At 31.6% G+C, this 14,779-nt stretch overlaps 1 protein-coding gene across 1 annotated transcript in view; it reads left to right on the top strand.

Moving 5' to 3' along the window:
- The window catches only part of LOC104545194 (CUB and sushi domain-containing protein 3-like), a gene marked incomplete at both ends in the record, with an annotated part of 43,816 nt that overhangs the window by 22,164 nt on the left and 6,873 nt on the right, over positions 1-14,779 (top strand). Inside the window, 2 exons of the mRNA XM_010190262.1 lie at positions 6,902-6,979; positions 11,946-12,033. Of these exons, the coding sequence (XP_010188564.1) occupies positions 6,902-6,979; positions 11,946-12,033 (166 nt within the window). The remainder of the gene's footprint in view (positions 1-6,901; positions 6,980-11,945; positions 12,034-14,779) is intronic.

Raw genomic sequence — 14,779 nt, 5'->3', positions numbered from 1 at the left:
AATTCAATATTGATATAGGGAATAACTTGCATATATATACTTGTAGCCTGTATAAAAATAATTTAACTTTAACAGTATATTTTCTGACTGCTTTGACAAAGTTCAGTTCATTATCGCTTTATTTCATTACACAGATTTGTTGTTTATATTAATTGGGACTTACCTAAGGAAGTAAAATATTTTTATAAATTTTAGTGAAAATACTGTAAAACGGAAGCGTTCCGCATACAATTTTGTTGACAAATGACATAGCACAGTAGAACTTAGACTTCCAGTTCTGCTCCATGCTAATCATACTTTTCAGTCAAGAGAAGAGGAGGGTTTTTTCCCATTCAATGTCTCATCAATGTATTTTTAAGTGAGATAAGAACCCAATGAAAATTTTCAAATGCATATTAAATTATACATAGGTTGTATCTTAGTGTTCTCTGAAAATTGTCATAGGTTTTCATCTATAGATAAAAAAATGTACCTGAGAAGTTGCACAATTAAACTGTAAATGCTTAATGCTAAAATAAAATAAAATACATTAAATTTTCATGTAAATGTGCAACGTACATATTAGGTTAGAATCTTATGCCTACAGTATGTTTTATTAAAGTATACAATTATGTCAATTGAACTATCAGAGAATTTAATTTTATATAGAGAATTTTACATTAATTCAAATTTTTAATTTCTTCCATTCTGAATAAAACTTTTTGACTGTGGGATAACACTAAAATAAAGCCGTTTGTCAGCAAAATTAAGATACTGGAAAGGAAACAAAAAGTCTAATTTTATCAATTTAATTGATCATAATGAGCAGTAACTTTGTTTAAGCATCTCTACTTTTAGCAAGGAGTCATAGAATCATAGAATGGTTTGTGTTGGAAGAGACCTTAAAGATCATTCCGTCCAACCCCCCTGCCCTGGGCAGGGACACCTCCCACTAGACCAGGTTGCCCAAAGCCCTGTCCAACCTGATCTTGAACACTGCCAGGGATGGGACACCCACAACTTCCCTGGGCAACCTGTGCTAGTGTCTCACCACCCTCACAGTAAAGAATTTCTTTCAGTTTAAAACCATTCCCCCTCATTCTGTCACTACGTCCCCCTGTAAAAAGTTCCTCCAAAAAGTAATTTTCAATATTTTAGTAATTTTGTTGTCCATCACCACATTGTGTTTAAAATATCGTATGATCAGGAAACAAATATTTATGTGTTGTACTCATACAGTGTATTAGTGCAGTAATTAGTTATACAGTGCAGTAGTTCAGTACAGTAATGCAATAGCTGCAGTAATTTAAAGTATAGATCTTCTGTATAATCTTTGTTGACCAGAGTACTTCAGGGTTGGAAGGGGAATAGTAAAAGAAAAACTAAGATCAGCTCATGTAAAAAGCAAATAATGGAATAGTATGAAAAGTGGATGGTTCGCCCCCTTATAGTCTGATTGTTTCTCTTCTGAATAATTCTTCATATCTAAAAAAAATTACCCGATGGAGCTGAAGCTGTATTACAAAAACTAATGAAAATTCATGTCCTCTAATGCCAACTTTCAAGGCGCAGAAAGGCGCTAGAAGATGTGTGGGTCACAGTGAAGTTTATTAGGGTAACTGCTAGGTTTAAAGTTTTTAACTGTAAATTCCTGAAGCCTAAAGTGCTATCACCCAAAAACTAAAATCTGCCATGGTCAGATATTGAAGTTCATGAACCGTCAGTACATTAGTGGTTCTGCACCAGTCAGAATCAGTTCTACACTGTATTCCATGCAAACATCTTCTGTCTCTTCATAAAGTAGTTAATGAGTTGATTACTAATTTTTTCTAGGATAAATCCAGCAAATATTCTTATTGTATAATAATATATTTCTGCAGTTGTCATTTAAGAAGGGATGTCTGTGCAATCTTGAAATAATGGCTTTGCTATTATGTTTCTGTTCTCCATCTCTCTTAGATGAGTGGTAGTGAATATAATGTAAGAAACATTCAGGAGAAGGGAGAGTCTGTTTCAGTGTTTGAATTACTTTGAGCTACACCAGAGGAAAGAAGTACATAAGGCAGAGGAGGCCCAAGTTTCCACGGTTAATACTCTGTAGGGTTGTAGTAATGCAACTTGAATGCCTATTTTGCATAGAATGATGGTGTTTTATTCATCAGCATTTTAAATATACTTTATACTTTGTTTAAAAGTTTACAAAATATAGACAAGACAAGCTGGGTAATTTCTTTACATAAATGCTGTTGCATAACTACAATAAAGGCGTGAATTTGTGGATTTTCAGAGTTTAAAATAGATATCCCTCACATGGTGATATATCCCAATGCTTCTATACTGTAGAAGTAAATTTTCCATCTTGAAATTTGTCTTGTATACCAATCAAGATACACTTTTTTCAATGAAGCCAGAATTGTGTCAACTGAACAATCTTATCTTCATTCAAAATTAATTTCATTTCTAGTGTCTGAGAGCTTGTATTCAAGCTTTCAAAGTAAATTATACATCTAAGTGTTTCTTTTATAATACACATGCTTAAAATATATGTTTATACTTCCTTTTTTACCTGGAGCCCTTTTCCAATGCAGTACCTAGCCTGAAGAGTTAAATGCAGTAATTGTCTAGACTAGTTCTCTCTCACAAGTGTTTGTGTGTAGCCTGTTTACATACGCGCATGCATACATACACAGAATTACACAACTGTTTTATAAAAAATAATTAATATAATATTTTTATTTTTTTCCATGTGTCTAAAACTTTGCCTGTGGGTGTTTGAAACTTCCTTATCTTACATGAGAGACCATTTTGGTCAAAAACTTGAACAAAATTATTCTGAATATGTTTCAGTTACATAAATTTTAATACTCTATTCTGTATTAAAGCCATTTGAACAGGCAAAAAAAGTGTGAGCAGTGTTGAACATAACCTCAAAGGTGGATGCCTAGTTATTTATCTGGGGTTTTTGGCATAATCTGATTCGGTGTCTTACAGTTCTGATACTGCTGTTCACATTTCATCAGGTCAGATGATCAAAATACATTCAGGATTGGCAGAGACTTCTATACCTAGGAGATGTACACCAGCATTCCTAGTCCCCGAAATTAAAAAATCCAAACAAACTAACTTGCTGAATTTTAAATCTACTAATTTAAAACATGCAAACCAACTTACAAACCGTATGCATTTAAATAGTATTAAAGAAAGTTTTAAATGTCTCTTTCATTATAGCACTGGACAGGTGGTTATGTCAGATAGGTTTTTATAAATATTATCTTTAAAATAGATTTGTAAAGTTTTTCAAATTATATAATTAATGAGATAAAAGTGATACTAAAGATTTACTGCATTGTAGATATAATAAATTAAGTTTGGTCTCTGAAGAGTTTGATTTCCTTGATCTAACTTTTCAGTCTTGTTTTTGCATTTATTCTGAAATGGATTGAAGAACAGGGCATAATGGAAGCTTTGGGTTCACATCTCTTTTAATTTATGCAATATTATTAGCTAAAGCATTGGAAAATCTTATTGTCTGCTTCCATCTAGACCAATATGCCTTCTCAGGGGTATCCTGCGTTTTTGGACTAATGTATTTCCTTGGCTCTTGGCTGTCCAGAAATACGAGAACATACTGTTCTGACCATATTTAGCTTTTTGTAGCATTATCACATCTGAACTGTTTGTCTTGAGAGGAATGTGCGTATCAGAATGTAACCTCATATTATGAGAAAGTAGGTACCTAAGGCCAGATGAATTGAGCACTTAAAGTGTCTATTTTTCTTTGTGAACTAGCTTAGATGTGTACAACTGCATTGTTTGCTGACATGTATCTTGTTTTTGAGCAGTGATTGTTTTCCTCACTGGTTTACACATTGGTATCTGCAAAATAATGCCTAGTTTACCAAGTATTAAAGAATAAAATTGTGGTGTTTAAGGTACGGGGTTTTTTTGATGATGCTAGAGTTTTTATGTATGGACATGCATATGCAGCCTGACACACAGTTTAGTGATGAGATGTATGGACCAAATAGATTTCTATGAGTACTGTATTCAGAAATCACTGTTCAATAAATCAACATACAAAACCCAGTTAAAAGTAAAATTCTTCTCTTGTAGTGTAAAGATGCTTCAGAGATCTTGAGTTGCTTTTTTTCCTAGTAGTATTTAGTAGCCTTGGCAATTTAATGCAAATAGTTATAAACCTCTCTGTTTGTTTTAAATGTATTCACCAAGATACTCTTGTAACTATTTTCAGTTCTACCTTACATCATATTAACTCTATCTGTTGTGTAGATAAACTATGGATATGCCATTCAAGTGTTTGAAGATGAGTAGAAACAAAAATATCCCAGACCACTCTTCTTTCTTTAATATATTATGATGATTTCTGAAAATAAAGGACAAACATCTCCCTAATGTATTTAAACCCATCCCAGCACCTGAGATCATGTATTCAAGCCTACTCCTATTTTACTTAGGTGTTGAAAGAATAGCTAGGCCTATTTTCTGAATCATGAGGAGTTATTTTACACTCTGAGCATCAGCTCAGAGGAGACCAAAAGAACGTTACAGCCATACTCCCACATTCATATTTAAGTAGAAATAATATCTTAGAAATCTCATGCAGTGAGAGATCATTACTGTTATTCCTGTATGGCTCTACTATATCAAAGTTCTTAGGTCTGTGACTTCCAGTGAGAATAGAATTGCATATGAACTTCAATTAATTTTGGCGAGGGAGGGGGATCTGATAGTAAGGGTTAAAAAAATTAAAATTATAATATTTTGTGGCAACAGATTTGTTGTGTTCCTGCAAATAACGTATTTCCCAGAACCATTAGCAAAGTTTATAGGTTACATTTTAATGACACACAAGGAAATTTAAGTTTTGCCTCTTGAGATAAAAGCCTCTGTGTGTTTAGAAAAAAGTGTGGTCTCCTCCACCAGAAGTGTAAAAATGTTTATCATCGCATCCTATATCTATCCTATAAACTGTCTTCCTTAGAAGTATACTGTTTTCTCCTGAATCTTGTTCTGCTCTTGCGAGTTGTAATGATTGCTTTTATTTCTAAAAAAACCCCATCAGTAGTGTTTTGCTACTTTGGCATTTATGCTTCATGTAGGAGTTTATTTGACTATTCTTTGATTCTGTATAAGAAGTAAATGGGTGCTGAAAAATTATTTGATGGTATACTGTCTATCTTCTCGGGTTAGCTTCTCCTAGGCTTAGTTCGATTAATCTTTGCTGTCTTCATCAGCAATATTTGATCGTAGCCATCATAAAACATCTTCTTCCATATAGTTTTTAAATATAACCAATCTATAAAGTCACTTGAGTATAATGTACCTAAAATTAACCAATACTTAATTTTTTTTTAGAAAGTCTCTTTTTATGTATGTTTCATTGCTTACTGGCAGAGTGTATTGGAGAAAAGAGGCACTTACTTTAATGACTGAAAGAAAAAGTTTCTTGTGGTGTTTTTGCTTTATTGTCTCTTACCTTTTGATATCTGTGAAGTTTTAGCTTTACTCTGTTTTTATTAGTTGTTTTGTTTCAAAAATACGTTGAGGCCACATGGCTTGCCTGGATTAACTGCCTTTATCATAAAGCCAGCCCAAAATATGGATTTATGTACTTACAGAAATAGTTCAGCTGTGGGCTTAGGGGTGAGGTGGGAGTCAACTAACTTCTATATCACACTTTGCAAATAACAATTTTCAAAGATTAAAGAAGATCAGGTGCAGAATCAACAGCAGAACAGTAGACTGTATTTCAATTATTTCTATCCAAATCTCTGTAGTTACAACAGAAACTGTTGCATACTGGTATGCTTCATTTAAGAATGCAGGGTTTTTTTCTGTGATAAAAATCTTTCTGTTTTGTCTGTTTTCTAAACACAGAAAATAACATCACAGTATTTCCTGAACAAAAATTATTCTTCCGTACTAAATCTAGGAACATAGCTAGATTTTGAAAACAACATTCTTTTAGAATGTGAGGGTAATCTGGGTGCGTGTAGATCTTGAAAATGTATTCCAGTGTGTTACATTTAGAAGGACTTTTTGTCTATTAAAATATTGTGATTTTTTTTTTTTTAGCTGTTGTCTCTGTTTTGTCTTTTTCCCAAAGGTAATACTGACTTTTAGTGTAAATTTTAAAATCTGAACTAACAAGCAAAATAGGTTGACAAAAAAATTGTTGGCATTTCTACTGCTGATTAAACTTTTCCAGAATGTATGTGGATTAATATGTATCCTTGGATGCATATGGAGTTCAGATTCTGAGCATATATATTGGATTTCAGAGTCTTTTCAATAACTTGTCGTGGACAATTTTTTTCCTTTTAAACTCTCAATCACTGGAAGAAATAATTAAATTAATATTTCACTAAAAATCTGTTGTTTAAAAAATGTCATCGTAACTTTTTAAAAAATGTTGCTGACTTGTCAGTTGGCAGATATGATAATATTTTGTATTTTTTTCTTTTTTTTTTTTAATGGAGGGAGTAGGGGATAAGCACTGCTGTTTCATAACACAGAAGAAACTTCCAATAAAATTCTACTGTTCAACTGTTTTAGAGCAAACATATCTATAATTATTTTCATTTTCCAGGTTCCATAAATGTGTGACAGTGTTTTGCACAGCTATATGGGGCATGGAAATAAACACTTTTGGCCATAATTTTTTTCTTGGCTACACGGGAGAAAAATTTTGAATCTTCTTTCCTTCGTCGGGTTTACAAATTGGTCTCAATACTTGTTTTTGTAAATTGTTTTCCACCAAAGGTACACAATATGAGCTTGTTAGGTAGCTGGTACTCTAATTTGTATATACTTCCATGATAAAATTTATCACATGAAATGAAATATTTTAGACTGCATTGCCTGATACATGTTTTTGTTTGTTGTTTTTTTTTTTAACTAGTGAAAAAGGCCATAGATTTTAAATCTAGAGGATTTAAATTGTTTCCAGGGAAAGACAACAGCAACAAGTTTTCTATCTGTGAGTGTACTCCTTTTTTTGTTACTTTTTTCTAGTGCAAGAGTGAAGTTTGTGCTGTCTGTGTTGTTCGTGTGTTTTCAAAATTGCTTATGTATTTCTGATAATACTACTGACTTAAATCTGTTTCTCCAGTCTGCATGGTGAATTTTTAAATATGGTTCTATTCTAAAGACAGGCTTTCTATAAATCTGGCATTGTAGAATGACATGTTACTTTATCAGTAAATTCATATGAAACTAGCAGTATTTAAAAAGAAATAAATATTTTGCCTTCCAGGTGTCAGCTGAAATTTTAGCTGTGAATAGGAGATTTATTTTAATTGAAAATCAGCACTAGCACCAAAAGGCTATACAAACCAAAGCCTATCCCCATTTACAAATGTGCAACCACAGGTTTTTTTTCAAGTGACACACATGAGGTCACTTTCAAAATTTTTTTTTCTTCATTAACTTTGACATTTTGAACTGATTAACTGACTGTGGCTTTAAACATTCTGGAGATGCTTAGTGCCTTCAATTTTAATTGCAGAAAGCAGAAACCAGAAGGGCTCAGCATCTTACAGGACTGAGTCCTGATTAACTCATAAGGAGGAGTCAGGCAGCTTTCTAACATAAATTAAACAGATGTGACTGTAAATACATAAAGATAATATATTTTCCAAAAGAATGTGCCATTTTTATAGAGTTCCTTTTTGGATTAGAACCACATTTTAAATATTTAGAAGAGATTCATTAAACTTAAGGTGAACTAAATCCTTAACGTATGTATGCTTATACTACATTTCATTAGTCTTCACAAGAGTAAAAGTACTTGCTTAGCTCCTTAAATTGGACGTATTTGTACTAATTTTATGTTTAAACTATCATCGATAGATTCAGTTTCCAGAATTCAGCTGGGCCTATTGGCATAGCTTTTAATGCATTTATGAGTTTCAGATTTTAGACTGTGAAAATACTAGATGTGATTATTTTATACAAAGTTGTCTTCGAGCAGCAAGACCAAGTCAGAAAAGTAAAGCAAAACACAATTTTGTTCCATTTTTATAATGTAGCACACTGCCATATTCAACTTTTCTGTAAACTATATCACCTAAGTAGTTCCTTAAGGCGTTTCTGTTTTATTTGAAAACTTTGTATAAAGATATTTAACAAGAAGTGGTTTTTTTACGGGTATTTTTTGACTGAAAAGTAGAGTTATTGTATAACAAGAAATAACAGTAACAGTTACAGTAGTGTTTATAAGGTACATCACTGATTTCTCTGATGGTCCATCTGTGCTTTTGTAGTTACAAATGAGAATAGTACAATGACTGATGAAACAGATTTTTTCTTTATAAATTTATTTCACATAAAACATAAAATAACCCACTATATAAGCATTAATAGTGATTGTGTATTTATAGTAAAGTACTGGACACTGGTGATATTAAAATTAGTCACAAAACATATCAAATATATTGTTGAAAGTCTTTATGTAATTTCATATGTTCTGATGTTGCATGTAAAGCTGAAAACTTCTGTATAGTGTTTTATTGATTAGGCAGAGTAGATTACCTATATGAGTCTATAATTGAAAGTGAAAACCTTGATGATTTGAACCTTTAGTGATCATAATGTCATAAATAGATAACTAAGATTTTATATTGTAATCTAGCATTTGCTTAGCTAGGTACTTTGGTAGCTGAGGAAATTGAAGTAGAATTTCATGAAAGACATATATATTTAATGGCTGGCTTTAGATAAAATTCCCAATACGGCCTCAGCAGGATATGTAATTGCATTACGATGATAGTTAGAGTCCTTTAAAAAAAAGAAATATCATTCAGCTGTTAGTGGAAGTGAGACAAGGATAAGTGAATACCTTTTTTACATTATACATTGTATTAGCAATGTCTTTAGAAATTATTATCTAAAATTTCTCATGTGTATGTCTTCTACCTATTTTAATTTTTTTAATATATCAGGTATATAACATTCAATACTACTGCAGAGGTGATTTGCACATAGAAAAGCCAGAATGGTAATACTTGATATGATGATACACTTTGGAACAAGTATGCATCAACTTCATTTTGGAAGTGTTGAGCTCAGCAACAAAAAAAATTATTGGGGTACCTAATTCAATCTGGATTAGAACTCTGCAATTTATTGCTCCCAGTTTCATGATCAGACCATATATGTATGCTTTCCCTGGAGTAACCTTTGATTTACTACAGGAAACCCTTTCATTGCTTATTGTCATGACTGTCTGGATTGTAAACCAATGAAAGATGGATAGACAGATAGACAGACAGACAGATATCTGGGGAGCTACACAGTATTTCAGTAGACTGAAAGCTCAAGCATTATGTCTGGATAAGTAATGTCAATTACAAAATAAAATGTGCACTTATTTTTTGCTCAGTACTTAACAGAAATCAGAATGGATTTGAGTTTGTGCTTAAATGCATTTCTGATTTGAAATCAAATCAGAAATCAGTTTAATGACTTCTACTTACAACATTTTCTTCTGAATGTTTACTGTGATATGTCTTATTTTAATTTTATCACTGTAATTATATTACTGATTTTCTTTTACATAAATATTTATATTTTCATTTAAGAATATTAATAATTTATCATATGAAAATCCATTTCATAGAGTGTTTTTAAGACTGAAACTTTATACAGAATATGTCAAATAACTATAGGGTTTTCAAGCTTCTGTTTTTTGTAGAAACTGAAGTATATAATAGTTCTTATGGTTTGAAATCAAGTAGAATATTCTTCTTTTATATTAATAAATGATAAACTTTATTACCTGCATATGGGAAAATATAGTGTACAAAAATATTTGAAATATTAAAATATGAATTGCAATAAATAGAAATAGCTCTGTTTAAATAACAGCTTTATTTAAAAAAAAAAAGTAAAGGATTTCTTCTGTGTGTATAGATATAAGATATAGCCCCATAATGCACCATTTTATTTTAAATTCTTTAATATTATTATCAGGCATCATGAATAAGTTCCTAGCTATAGTTTTAGCATACGATTAATGTCCCAAAATTTATAGACTATCACAAAACTGAGGTGTCTTTTTCCCTACTTGTTTTCAAGTATACTCCCTTTGCCTTCCTGTATTGGTCAGTGAATTGTCTACATAAAGTTTTAAAGTCTTTTCTATCTATATGAGCAACCTATGATGAGTCTGAATTTCTCACATCTAGGTAGAGGCTTTGGAATTATACAGAAGCACCCAGATATTTCAGAGAGAGTTAATTTTAAATGCTCATCCAAAAAGTACCTGCTAGATAGCCTTGTGAAATGTAATTGTCAGATAAATATATATTCCAACACTAGCAGAAACTTGGGTTTCTATAGCTAGTATGTTTTCATCACACCAAGTTTTGGGGGAGAAAAAGACTTGAAATCTGGTAATATGGATGTGTTCTAAGGAAGAGGCCGCCTGGCCCAAAAGTCCCCTGAAGCATAGACATGCAGATGAACAGAAATTGCCTTTGTTCACTGTTAGAACAACCTTGGACATGGTACAGCTCGATTGAGGCAGAGGAGGATAAATACTGTGGTTCCAGTTGACAAGGGCTGAGCTTGATAGGTTTTTTGAGCAATGTGCTAAATTGAGACATTTCCCTTTTAACCCTCTGCAACATTTTCACTCAGCCTTTGACTTCCTCAGGGGTATGAAAACAATTCTTCCCTTTCTGAGTATGTAAGAAGACATATTTCAAGGAATGGAAAATCCCCAGATATTCTGATTGTTACTGTCCTTCATGAAAAGCTGAACTCTAATGAACACTCTTTAGAAGTATAGTTACAAACTGCTTTTTTAATTCAGGTACATTCAACTTATAGCATAATATGATTACCCTAATTAAATACAAGCTCTTTCTTTAAAGGAAAGTTAAAACCTAATACTCCAAATCTACTGGTGTAGTTCCTCAGAAATAATAAAAAAATAATGAAGGTGAAAATATCTTTCTGCTTTATGTAAATCTCTTGGTTTCTTGTCAACTTGTATTTTTGACAAAAAAATCTCTTTATTCGAGCTATGAATTTACCAAGCAGACAAATGGCTTTTGCTGATGGTTTTTGTTTTTTGTTTTTGGCTTTTTTTTTTGGGAACTGGTACCTCCTGGTTCAATGAAGTTAAAAAAAATAAATACCAAATTAATGGGATTGTTTTGACCTAAAATTATTTTTGTATGATACAGTCACGCAAGCTGTAAAAATTACAAGAAAGTATATAATGCATTGAAAAAAATGGCTGAAGAGGTAGTTGAGCATGGTGAGGGTTAGATCACTACATGCAAATTTCTGGAAAAACACACTGAAAGGTTGAAGGGAAGTTTCTCTCTGAAGATCCATTTTAGTTTATTGTAAGATAAATGTATGAAAATCAAACTGGCATTTTGAGTTTACCTTCAGATTACCATATTTTGCATATATATGCGTTTTCAATACTGATTAAGGATAATTCTCTCAGCAGGAGTCTGTGCATTCAAATTTTATTATAATTCAAGGAGAAAAGGTCAGCTCTTAGTGGAGATGACATTTATTAGATTAAGTTCAGTGCAAAATTGTACAGCCTTAAACTTGATGAATACTCCTTTAAATGTTAATATTTATAAATAAATATTAATAATATTTCCATACAAGTTCAATAATATTACAAGCAAACAAAATAGCTGTTTAGTACAATTTATTTAAAAAATTGTGGGTTTTTTTAAAAAAACATGAAACAACAAAAAAAATTACATACTTTGATAGTTTTATGGAGGTGAAACGAATGTGTTGAAACACTTTAGAGATTATATGGGTGATCATATTCTGTAGAAAATCTGTTGTGAAGTACCTAAAATGCAGATAATGTACTTTTTAATATTTCTTAATTGCTGAACTCTGTATTTCCTAAAAACTATATTATCTTTTATTTATTTTGCTTTATTTTGTTGTTTTTTTTGCAGTAAATGAGGGAGGTATTAAACAGGCATCCAATCTGTGTCCAGATCCTGGAGAACCAGAAAATGGAAAACGGATAGGCTCAGATTTTAGGTAAAATATGAAACCTACCATTGTATCATTTCTTTAATACTGAACTTGGAAAATGTATATGTTAAAAATTTATTGCTGTTTCTGAGGGATTCTTTTAAAACTGAACTTTTCAGTAAAAAGGGAAATGGAATTCTGTATAAACTGACATAATGCAATATAGCCTGTATTTAATATGCAAAGAAGATAAAATACCTAGTTGGAAGAAAGAATATATCTCTGCTAATTTTGCAAAAAATTGGATTGAAGGTAAGTTAAAATAATTTTCTCATGTAAATATTGTATTAGATTTACAAATATTAGACCTATACCTACTGGAGGTTTTTGTGAAGGACAAAGCAAAATTGAATGCAATGTTAAAAGAACAATTAAACCCCACAAAAGAAGTTTCAGATATTGCTACAGAGATTTTTGTTGGAATCTAATAGAGATTATTGTATTTTCTACAGTATGTTTTTCAAGAAACACAGAAGTTTGATACATGCATGTATATTTCCATAGTAGTCCTCAGAGTCTTTTAACACTCTCAATTCACTCTATTTTTTTATTAATTACAATACATAGCAAATTGGTAGTATATAGTATTACTATATTTTAAAAAAATCACAACAAAGGAGTTGTATGTAAATTCTTACATTTTATTACTTGCTGTCTGTATCAAGTGTTTCTACGAAGGCTCCAAAGAATGAACGAATTATATGCTGCTAGAGATATATTATACTCTTTTCTAAATTTAACCTGAACTCAAATTTTAGTCCATTTTCCTCCTCCATTCTCAGCTATCTTTCAGATTCCTTATCTTGTGAGGAAAACACGGTTTACAATACATTCAAAACATTATTTTTGTCTCAGTGATCATATATGACTCCTACAGTCAGTAACAGCAGTAGTTGATGTGTTGTATGCATAGAGACACATATATAATCACTCGTTGAAAATATTTTGAATTATTTTAATCTCTTATCTATTTGACTTTCCAAATGGTTTCTTTTTCAATTGTTGAACATTCATTTAATCACATATTAAAAAGGATATTATGATATATTTAATATATAGACAAATTTTGGACTGTGTTGAAATAGTAGATCTAAGCTATGTTCTTGCTTTACGTCATATGCTAAATTTACATTACCATCATGTTTACAAATCCTTTCAAAACACCTAAGTGAGGAAAGAGAAAAGGAAGAAATATGTAGGAAGGAGATATATAATTTTTAAATTGTTTTATGTCATTCATAAAACATTGTTCAAAACATGTATTTTGCCTATCACACAGCACACTTCCTAACATTCAAAGACAGTAATCATTAGACTAATCCGAAAGACAAGCAGATATTTTACAAAATTATGTCACTTCATTCTCTTACATAACTTCTTGTACTTTGTTTTGTTTTGTTTTGTCTTTACTCCTGGTAATCAAGCAGATCATAGGATTGACAACGACATCCCAAGACATCTTAAGAACTAATTTTATATGAAATGTAATTTCTGACATTACCTAACAAGAAATTGTTTTGCGATGTTTTCATAATTAATAAAAATAAATTAACTTTATTTTGTCACTCTAATGCTTTTTAGAATCATTACCTAGGCCAGTGTTTCATATGTTAACCTCAGAAATTTGGCTTGGTAGAGGAAGATTTTGATAGAGAATCTGTAAGTGATTTTCTAGTGTTGTCTCTGTAAGTGACCACTGAAAGATCTATCTGAAAGATCACTCTATTTAAACTTATGTGTGGAACAGTATCTCAAAGGAGATATGATGATGATCGTACCCTCATCTTTCTTTTTAGGCCAAACTATTAGGGTACTGTTTAACATTATTAATTATTCACATAACATTTCCACTACACATTGTGATGATGTGACTGTCAAGCTTTACTATTTCAAATGAATTTATTAGAAAATGAAAGGAGAAGGCATTCAAATTACTGAACAATAGACACAAGATCTCAAAACCAAAATATTTTCTTTTGAAGTGGTTTTATTCCCCTAATTTCTCACTAAACTCAGTGATATTTTTTTTTTAAATCCCCAAGTTATCTGTGAGGGAAGATTAGATTTTTCTGTCAGCTCCCATGAATGTGCTATTTAATATGTGAAACATAATGCTAAATCCAATCCCATCATAATGGAAAAAAATAGGACATTTCAAGTGTATCTATGAATATGGCTTACACATACAATATACAATGGGAAAAAGTGAAAATGAAAAGGAGTGTTCAGTTTAATTACATTTTTGGTGAACGAAAAAGGTAAATAAGCTTTTGTTCTAATTCTAAGTAAACAGAAGATGTAATGGATACAGTATTATGCTCTTGGTTTTATAGGTTGTAATTTTGGGGAGCAGGGATATTTATTTTAATGAGGAAGTATTTTCCACATTCCACCAAAGAATGTATTTTCGGATCAAACTGAACACAATTTTTTTTGGTATTGATCCTTATTTTGGTCACTTCATGACCTTATCATGGAGCCAACCTTTATACAAAGTAAGAAGAAATGAAAAAAAAAACCAAACACAAAAACCCTCCAGCAAATTAGTACTTAACTGATCCTCTTTCTATTGAGGGCAGATTCTAGGAACAATCTAAAATGCTGCTGATTTTAAGGGCAGCCTGTTTACTTCCTGGTTTCTGCAGTGGGTTACATGGCAGAGCATTAATGGTTTATGAAAGCAGAAGTTTGTCAATGACTTCACTGCCACCTCAGTTTTTGCTTGGAAAGCTGTCCTTGAATTAATTCCTTT

Source organism: Mesitornis unicolor, unplaced genomic scaffold, assembly GCF_000695765.1.
Source record: "Mesitornis unicolor isolate BGI_N332 unplaced genomic scaffold, ASM69576v1 scaffold44808, whole genome shotgun sequence".
Classification (NCBI taxonomy): domain Eukaryota; kingdom Metazoa; phylum Chordata; class Aves; order Mesitornithiformes; family Mesitornithidae; genus Mesitornis; species Mesitornis unicolor.
This window is presented reverse-complemented; position numbering and strand designations above follow the sequence as displayed.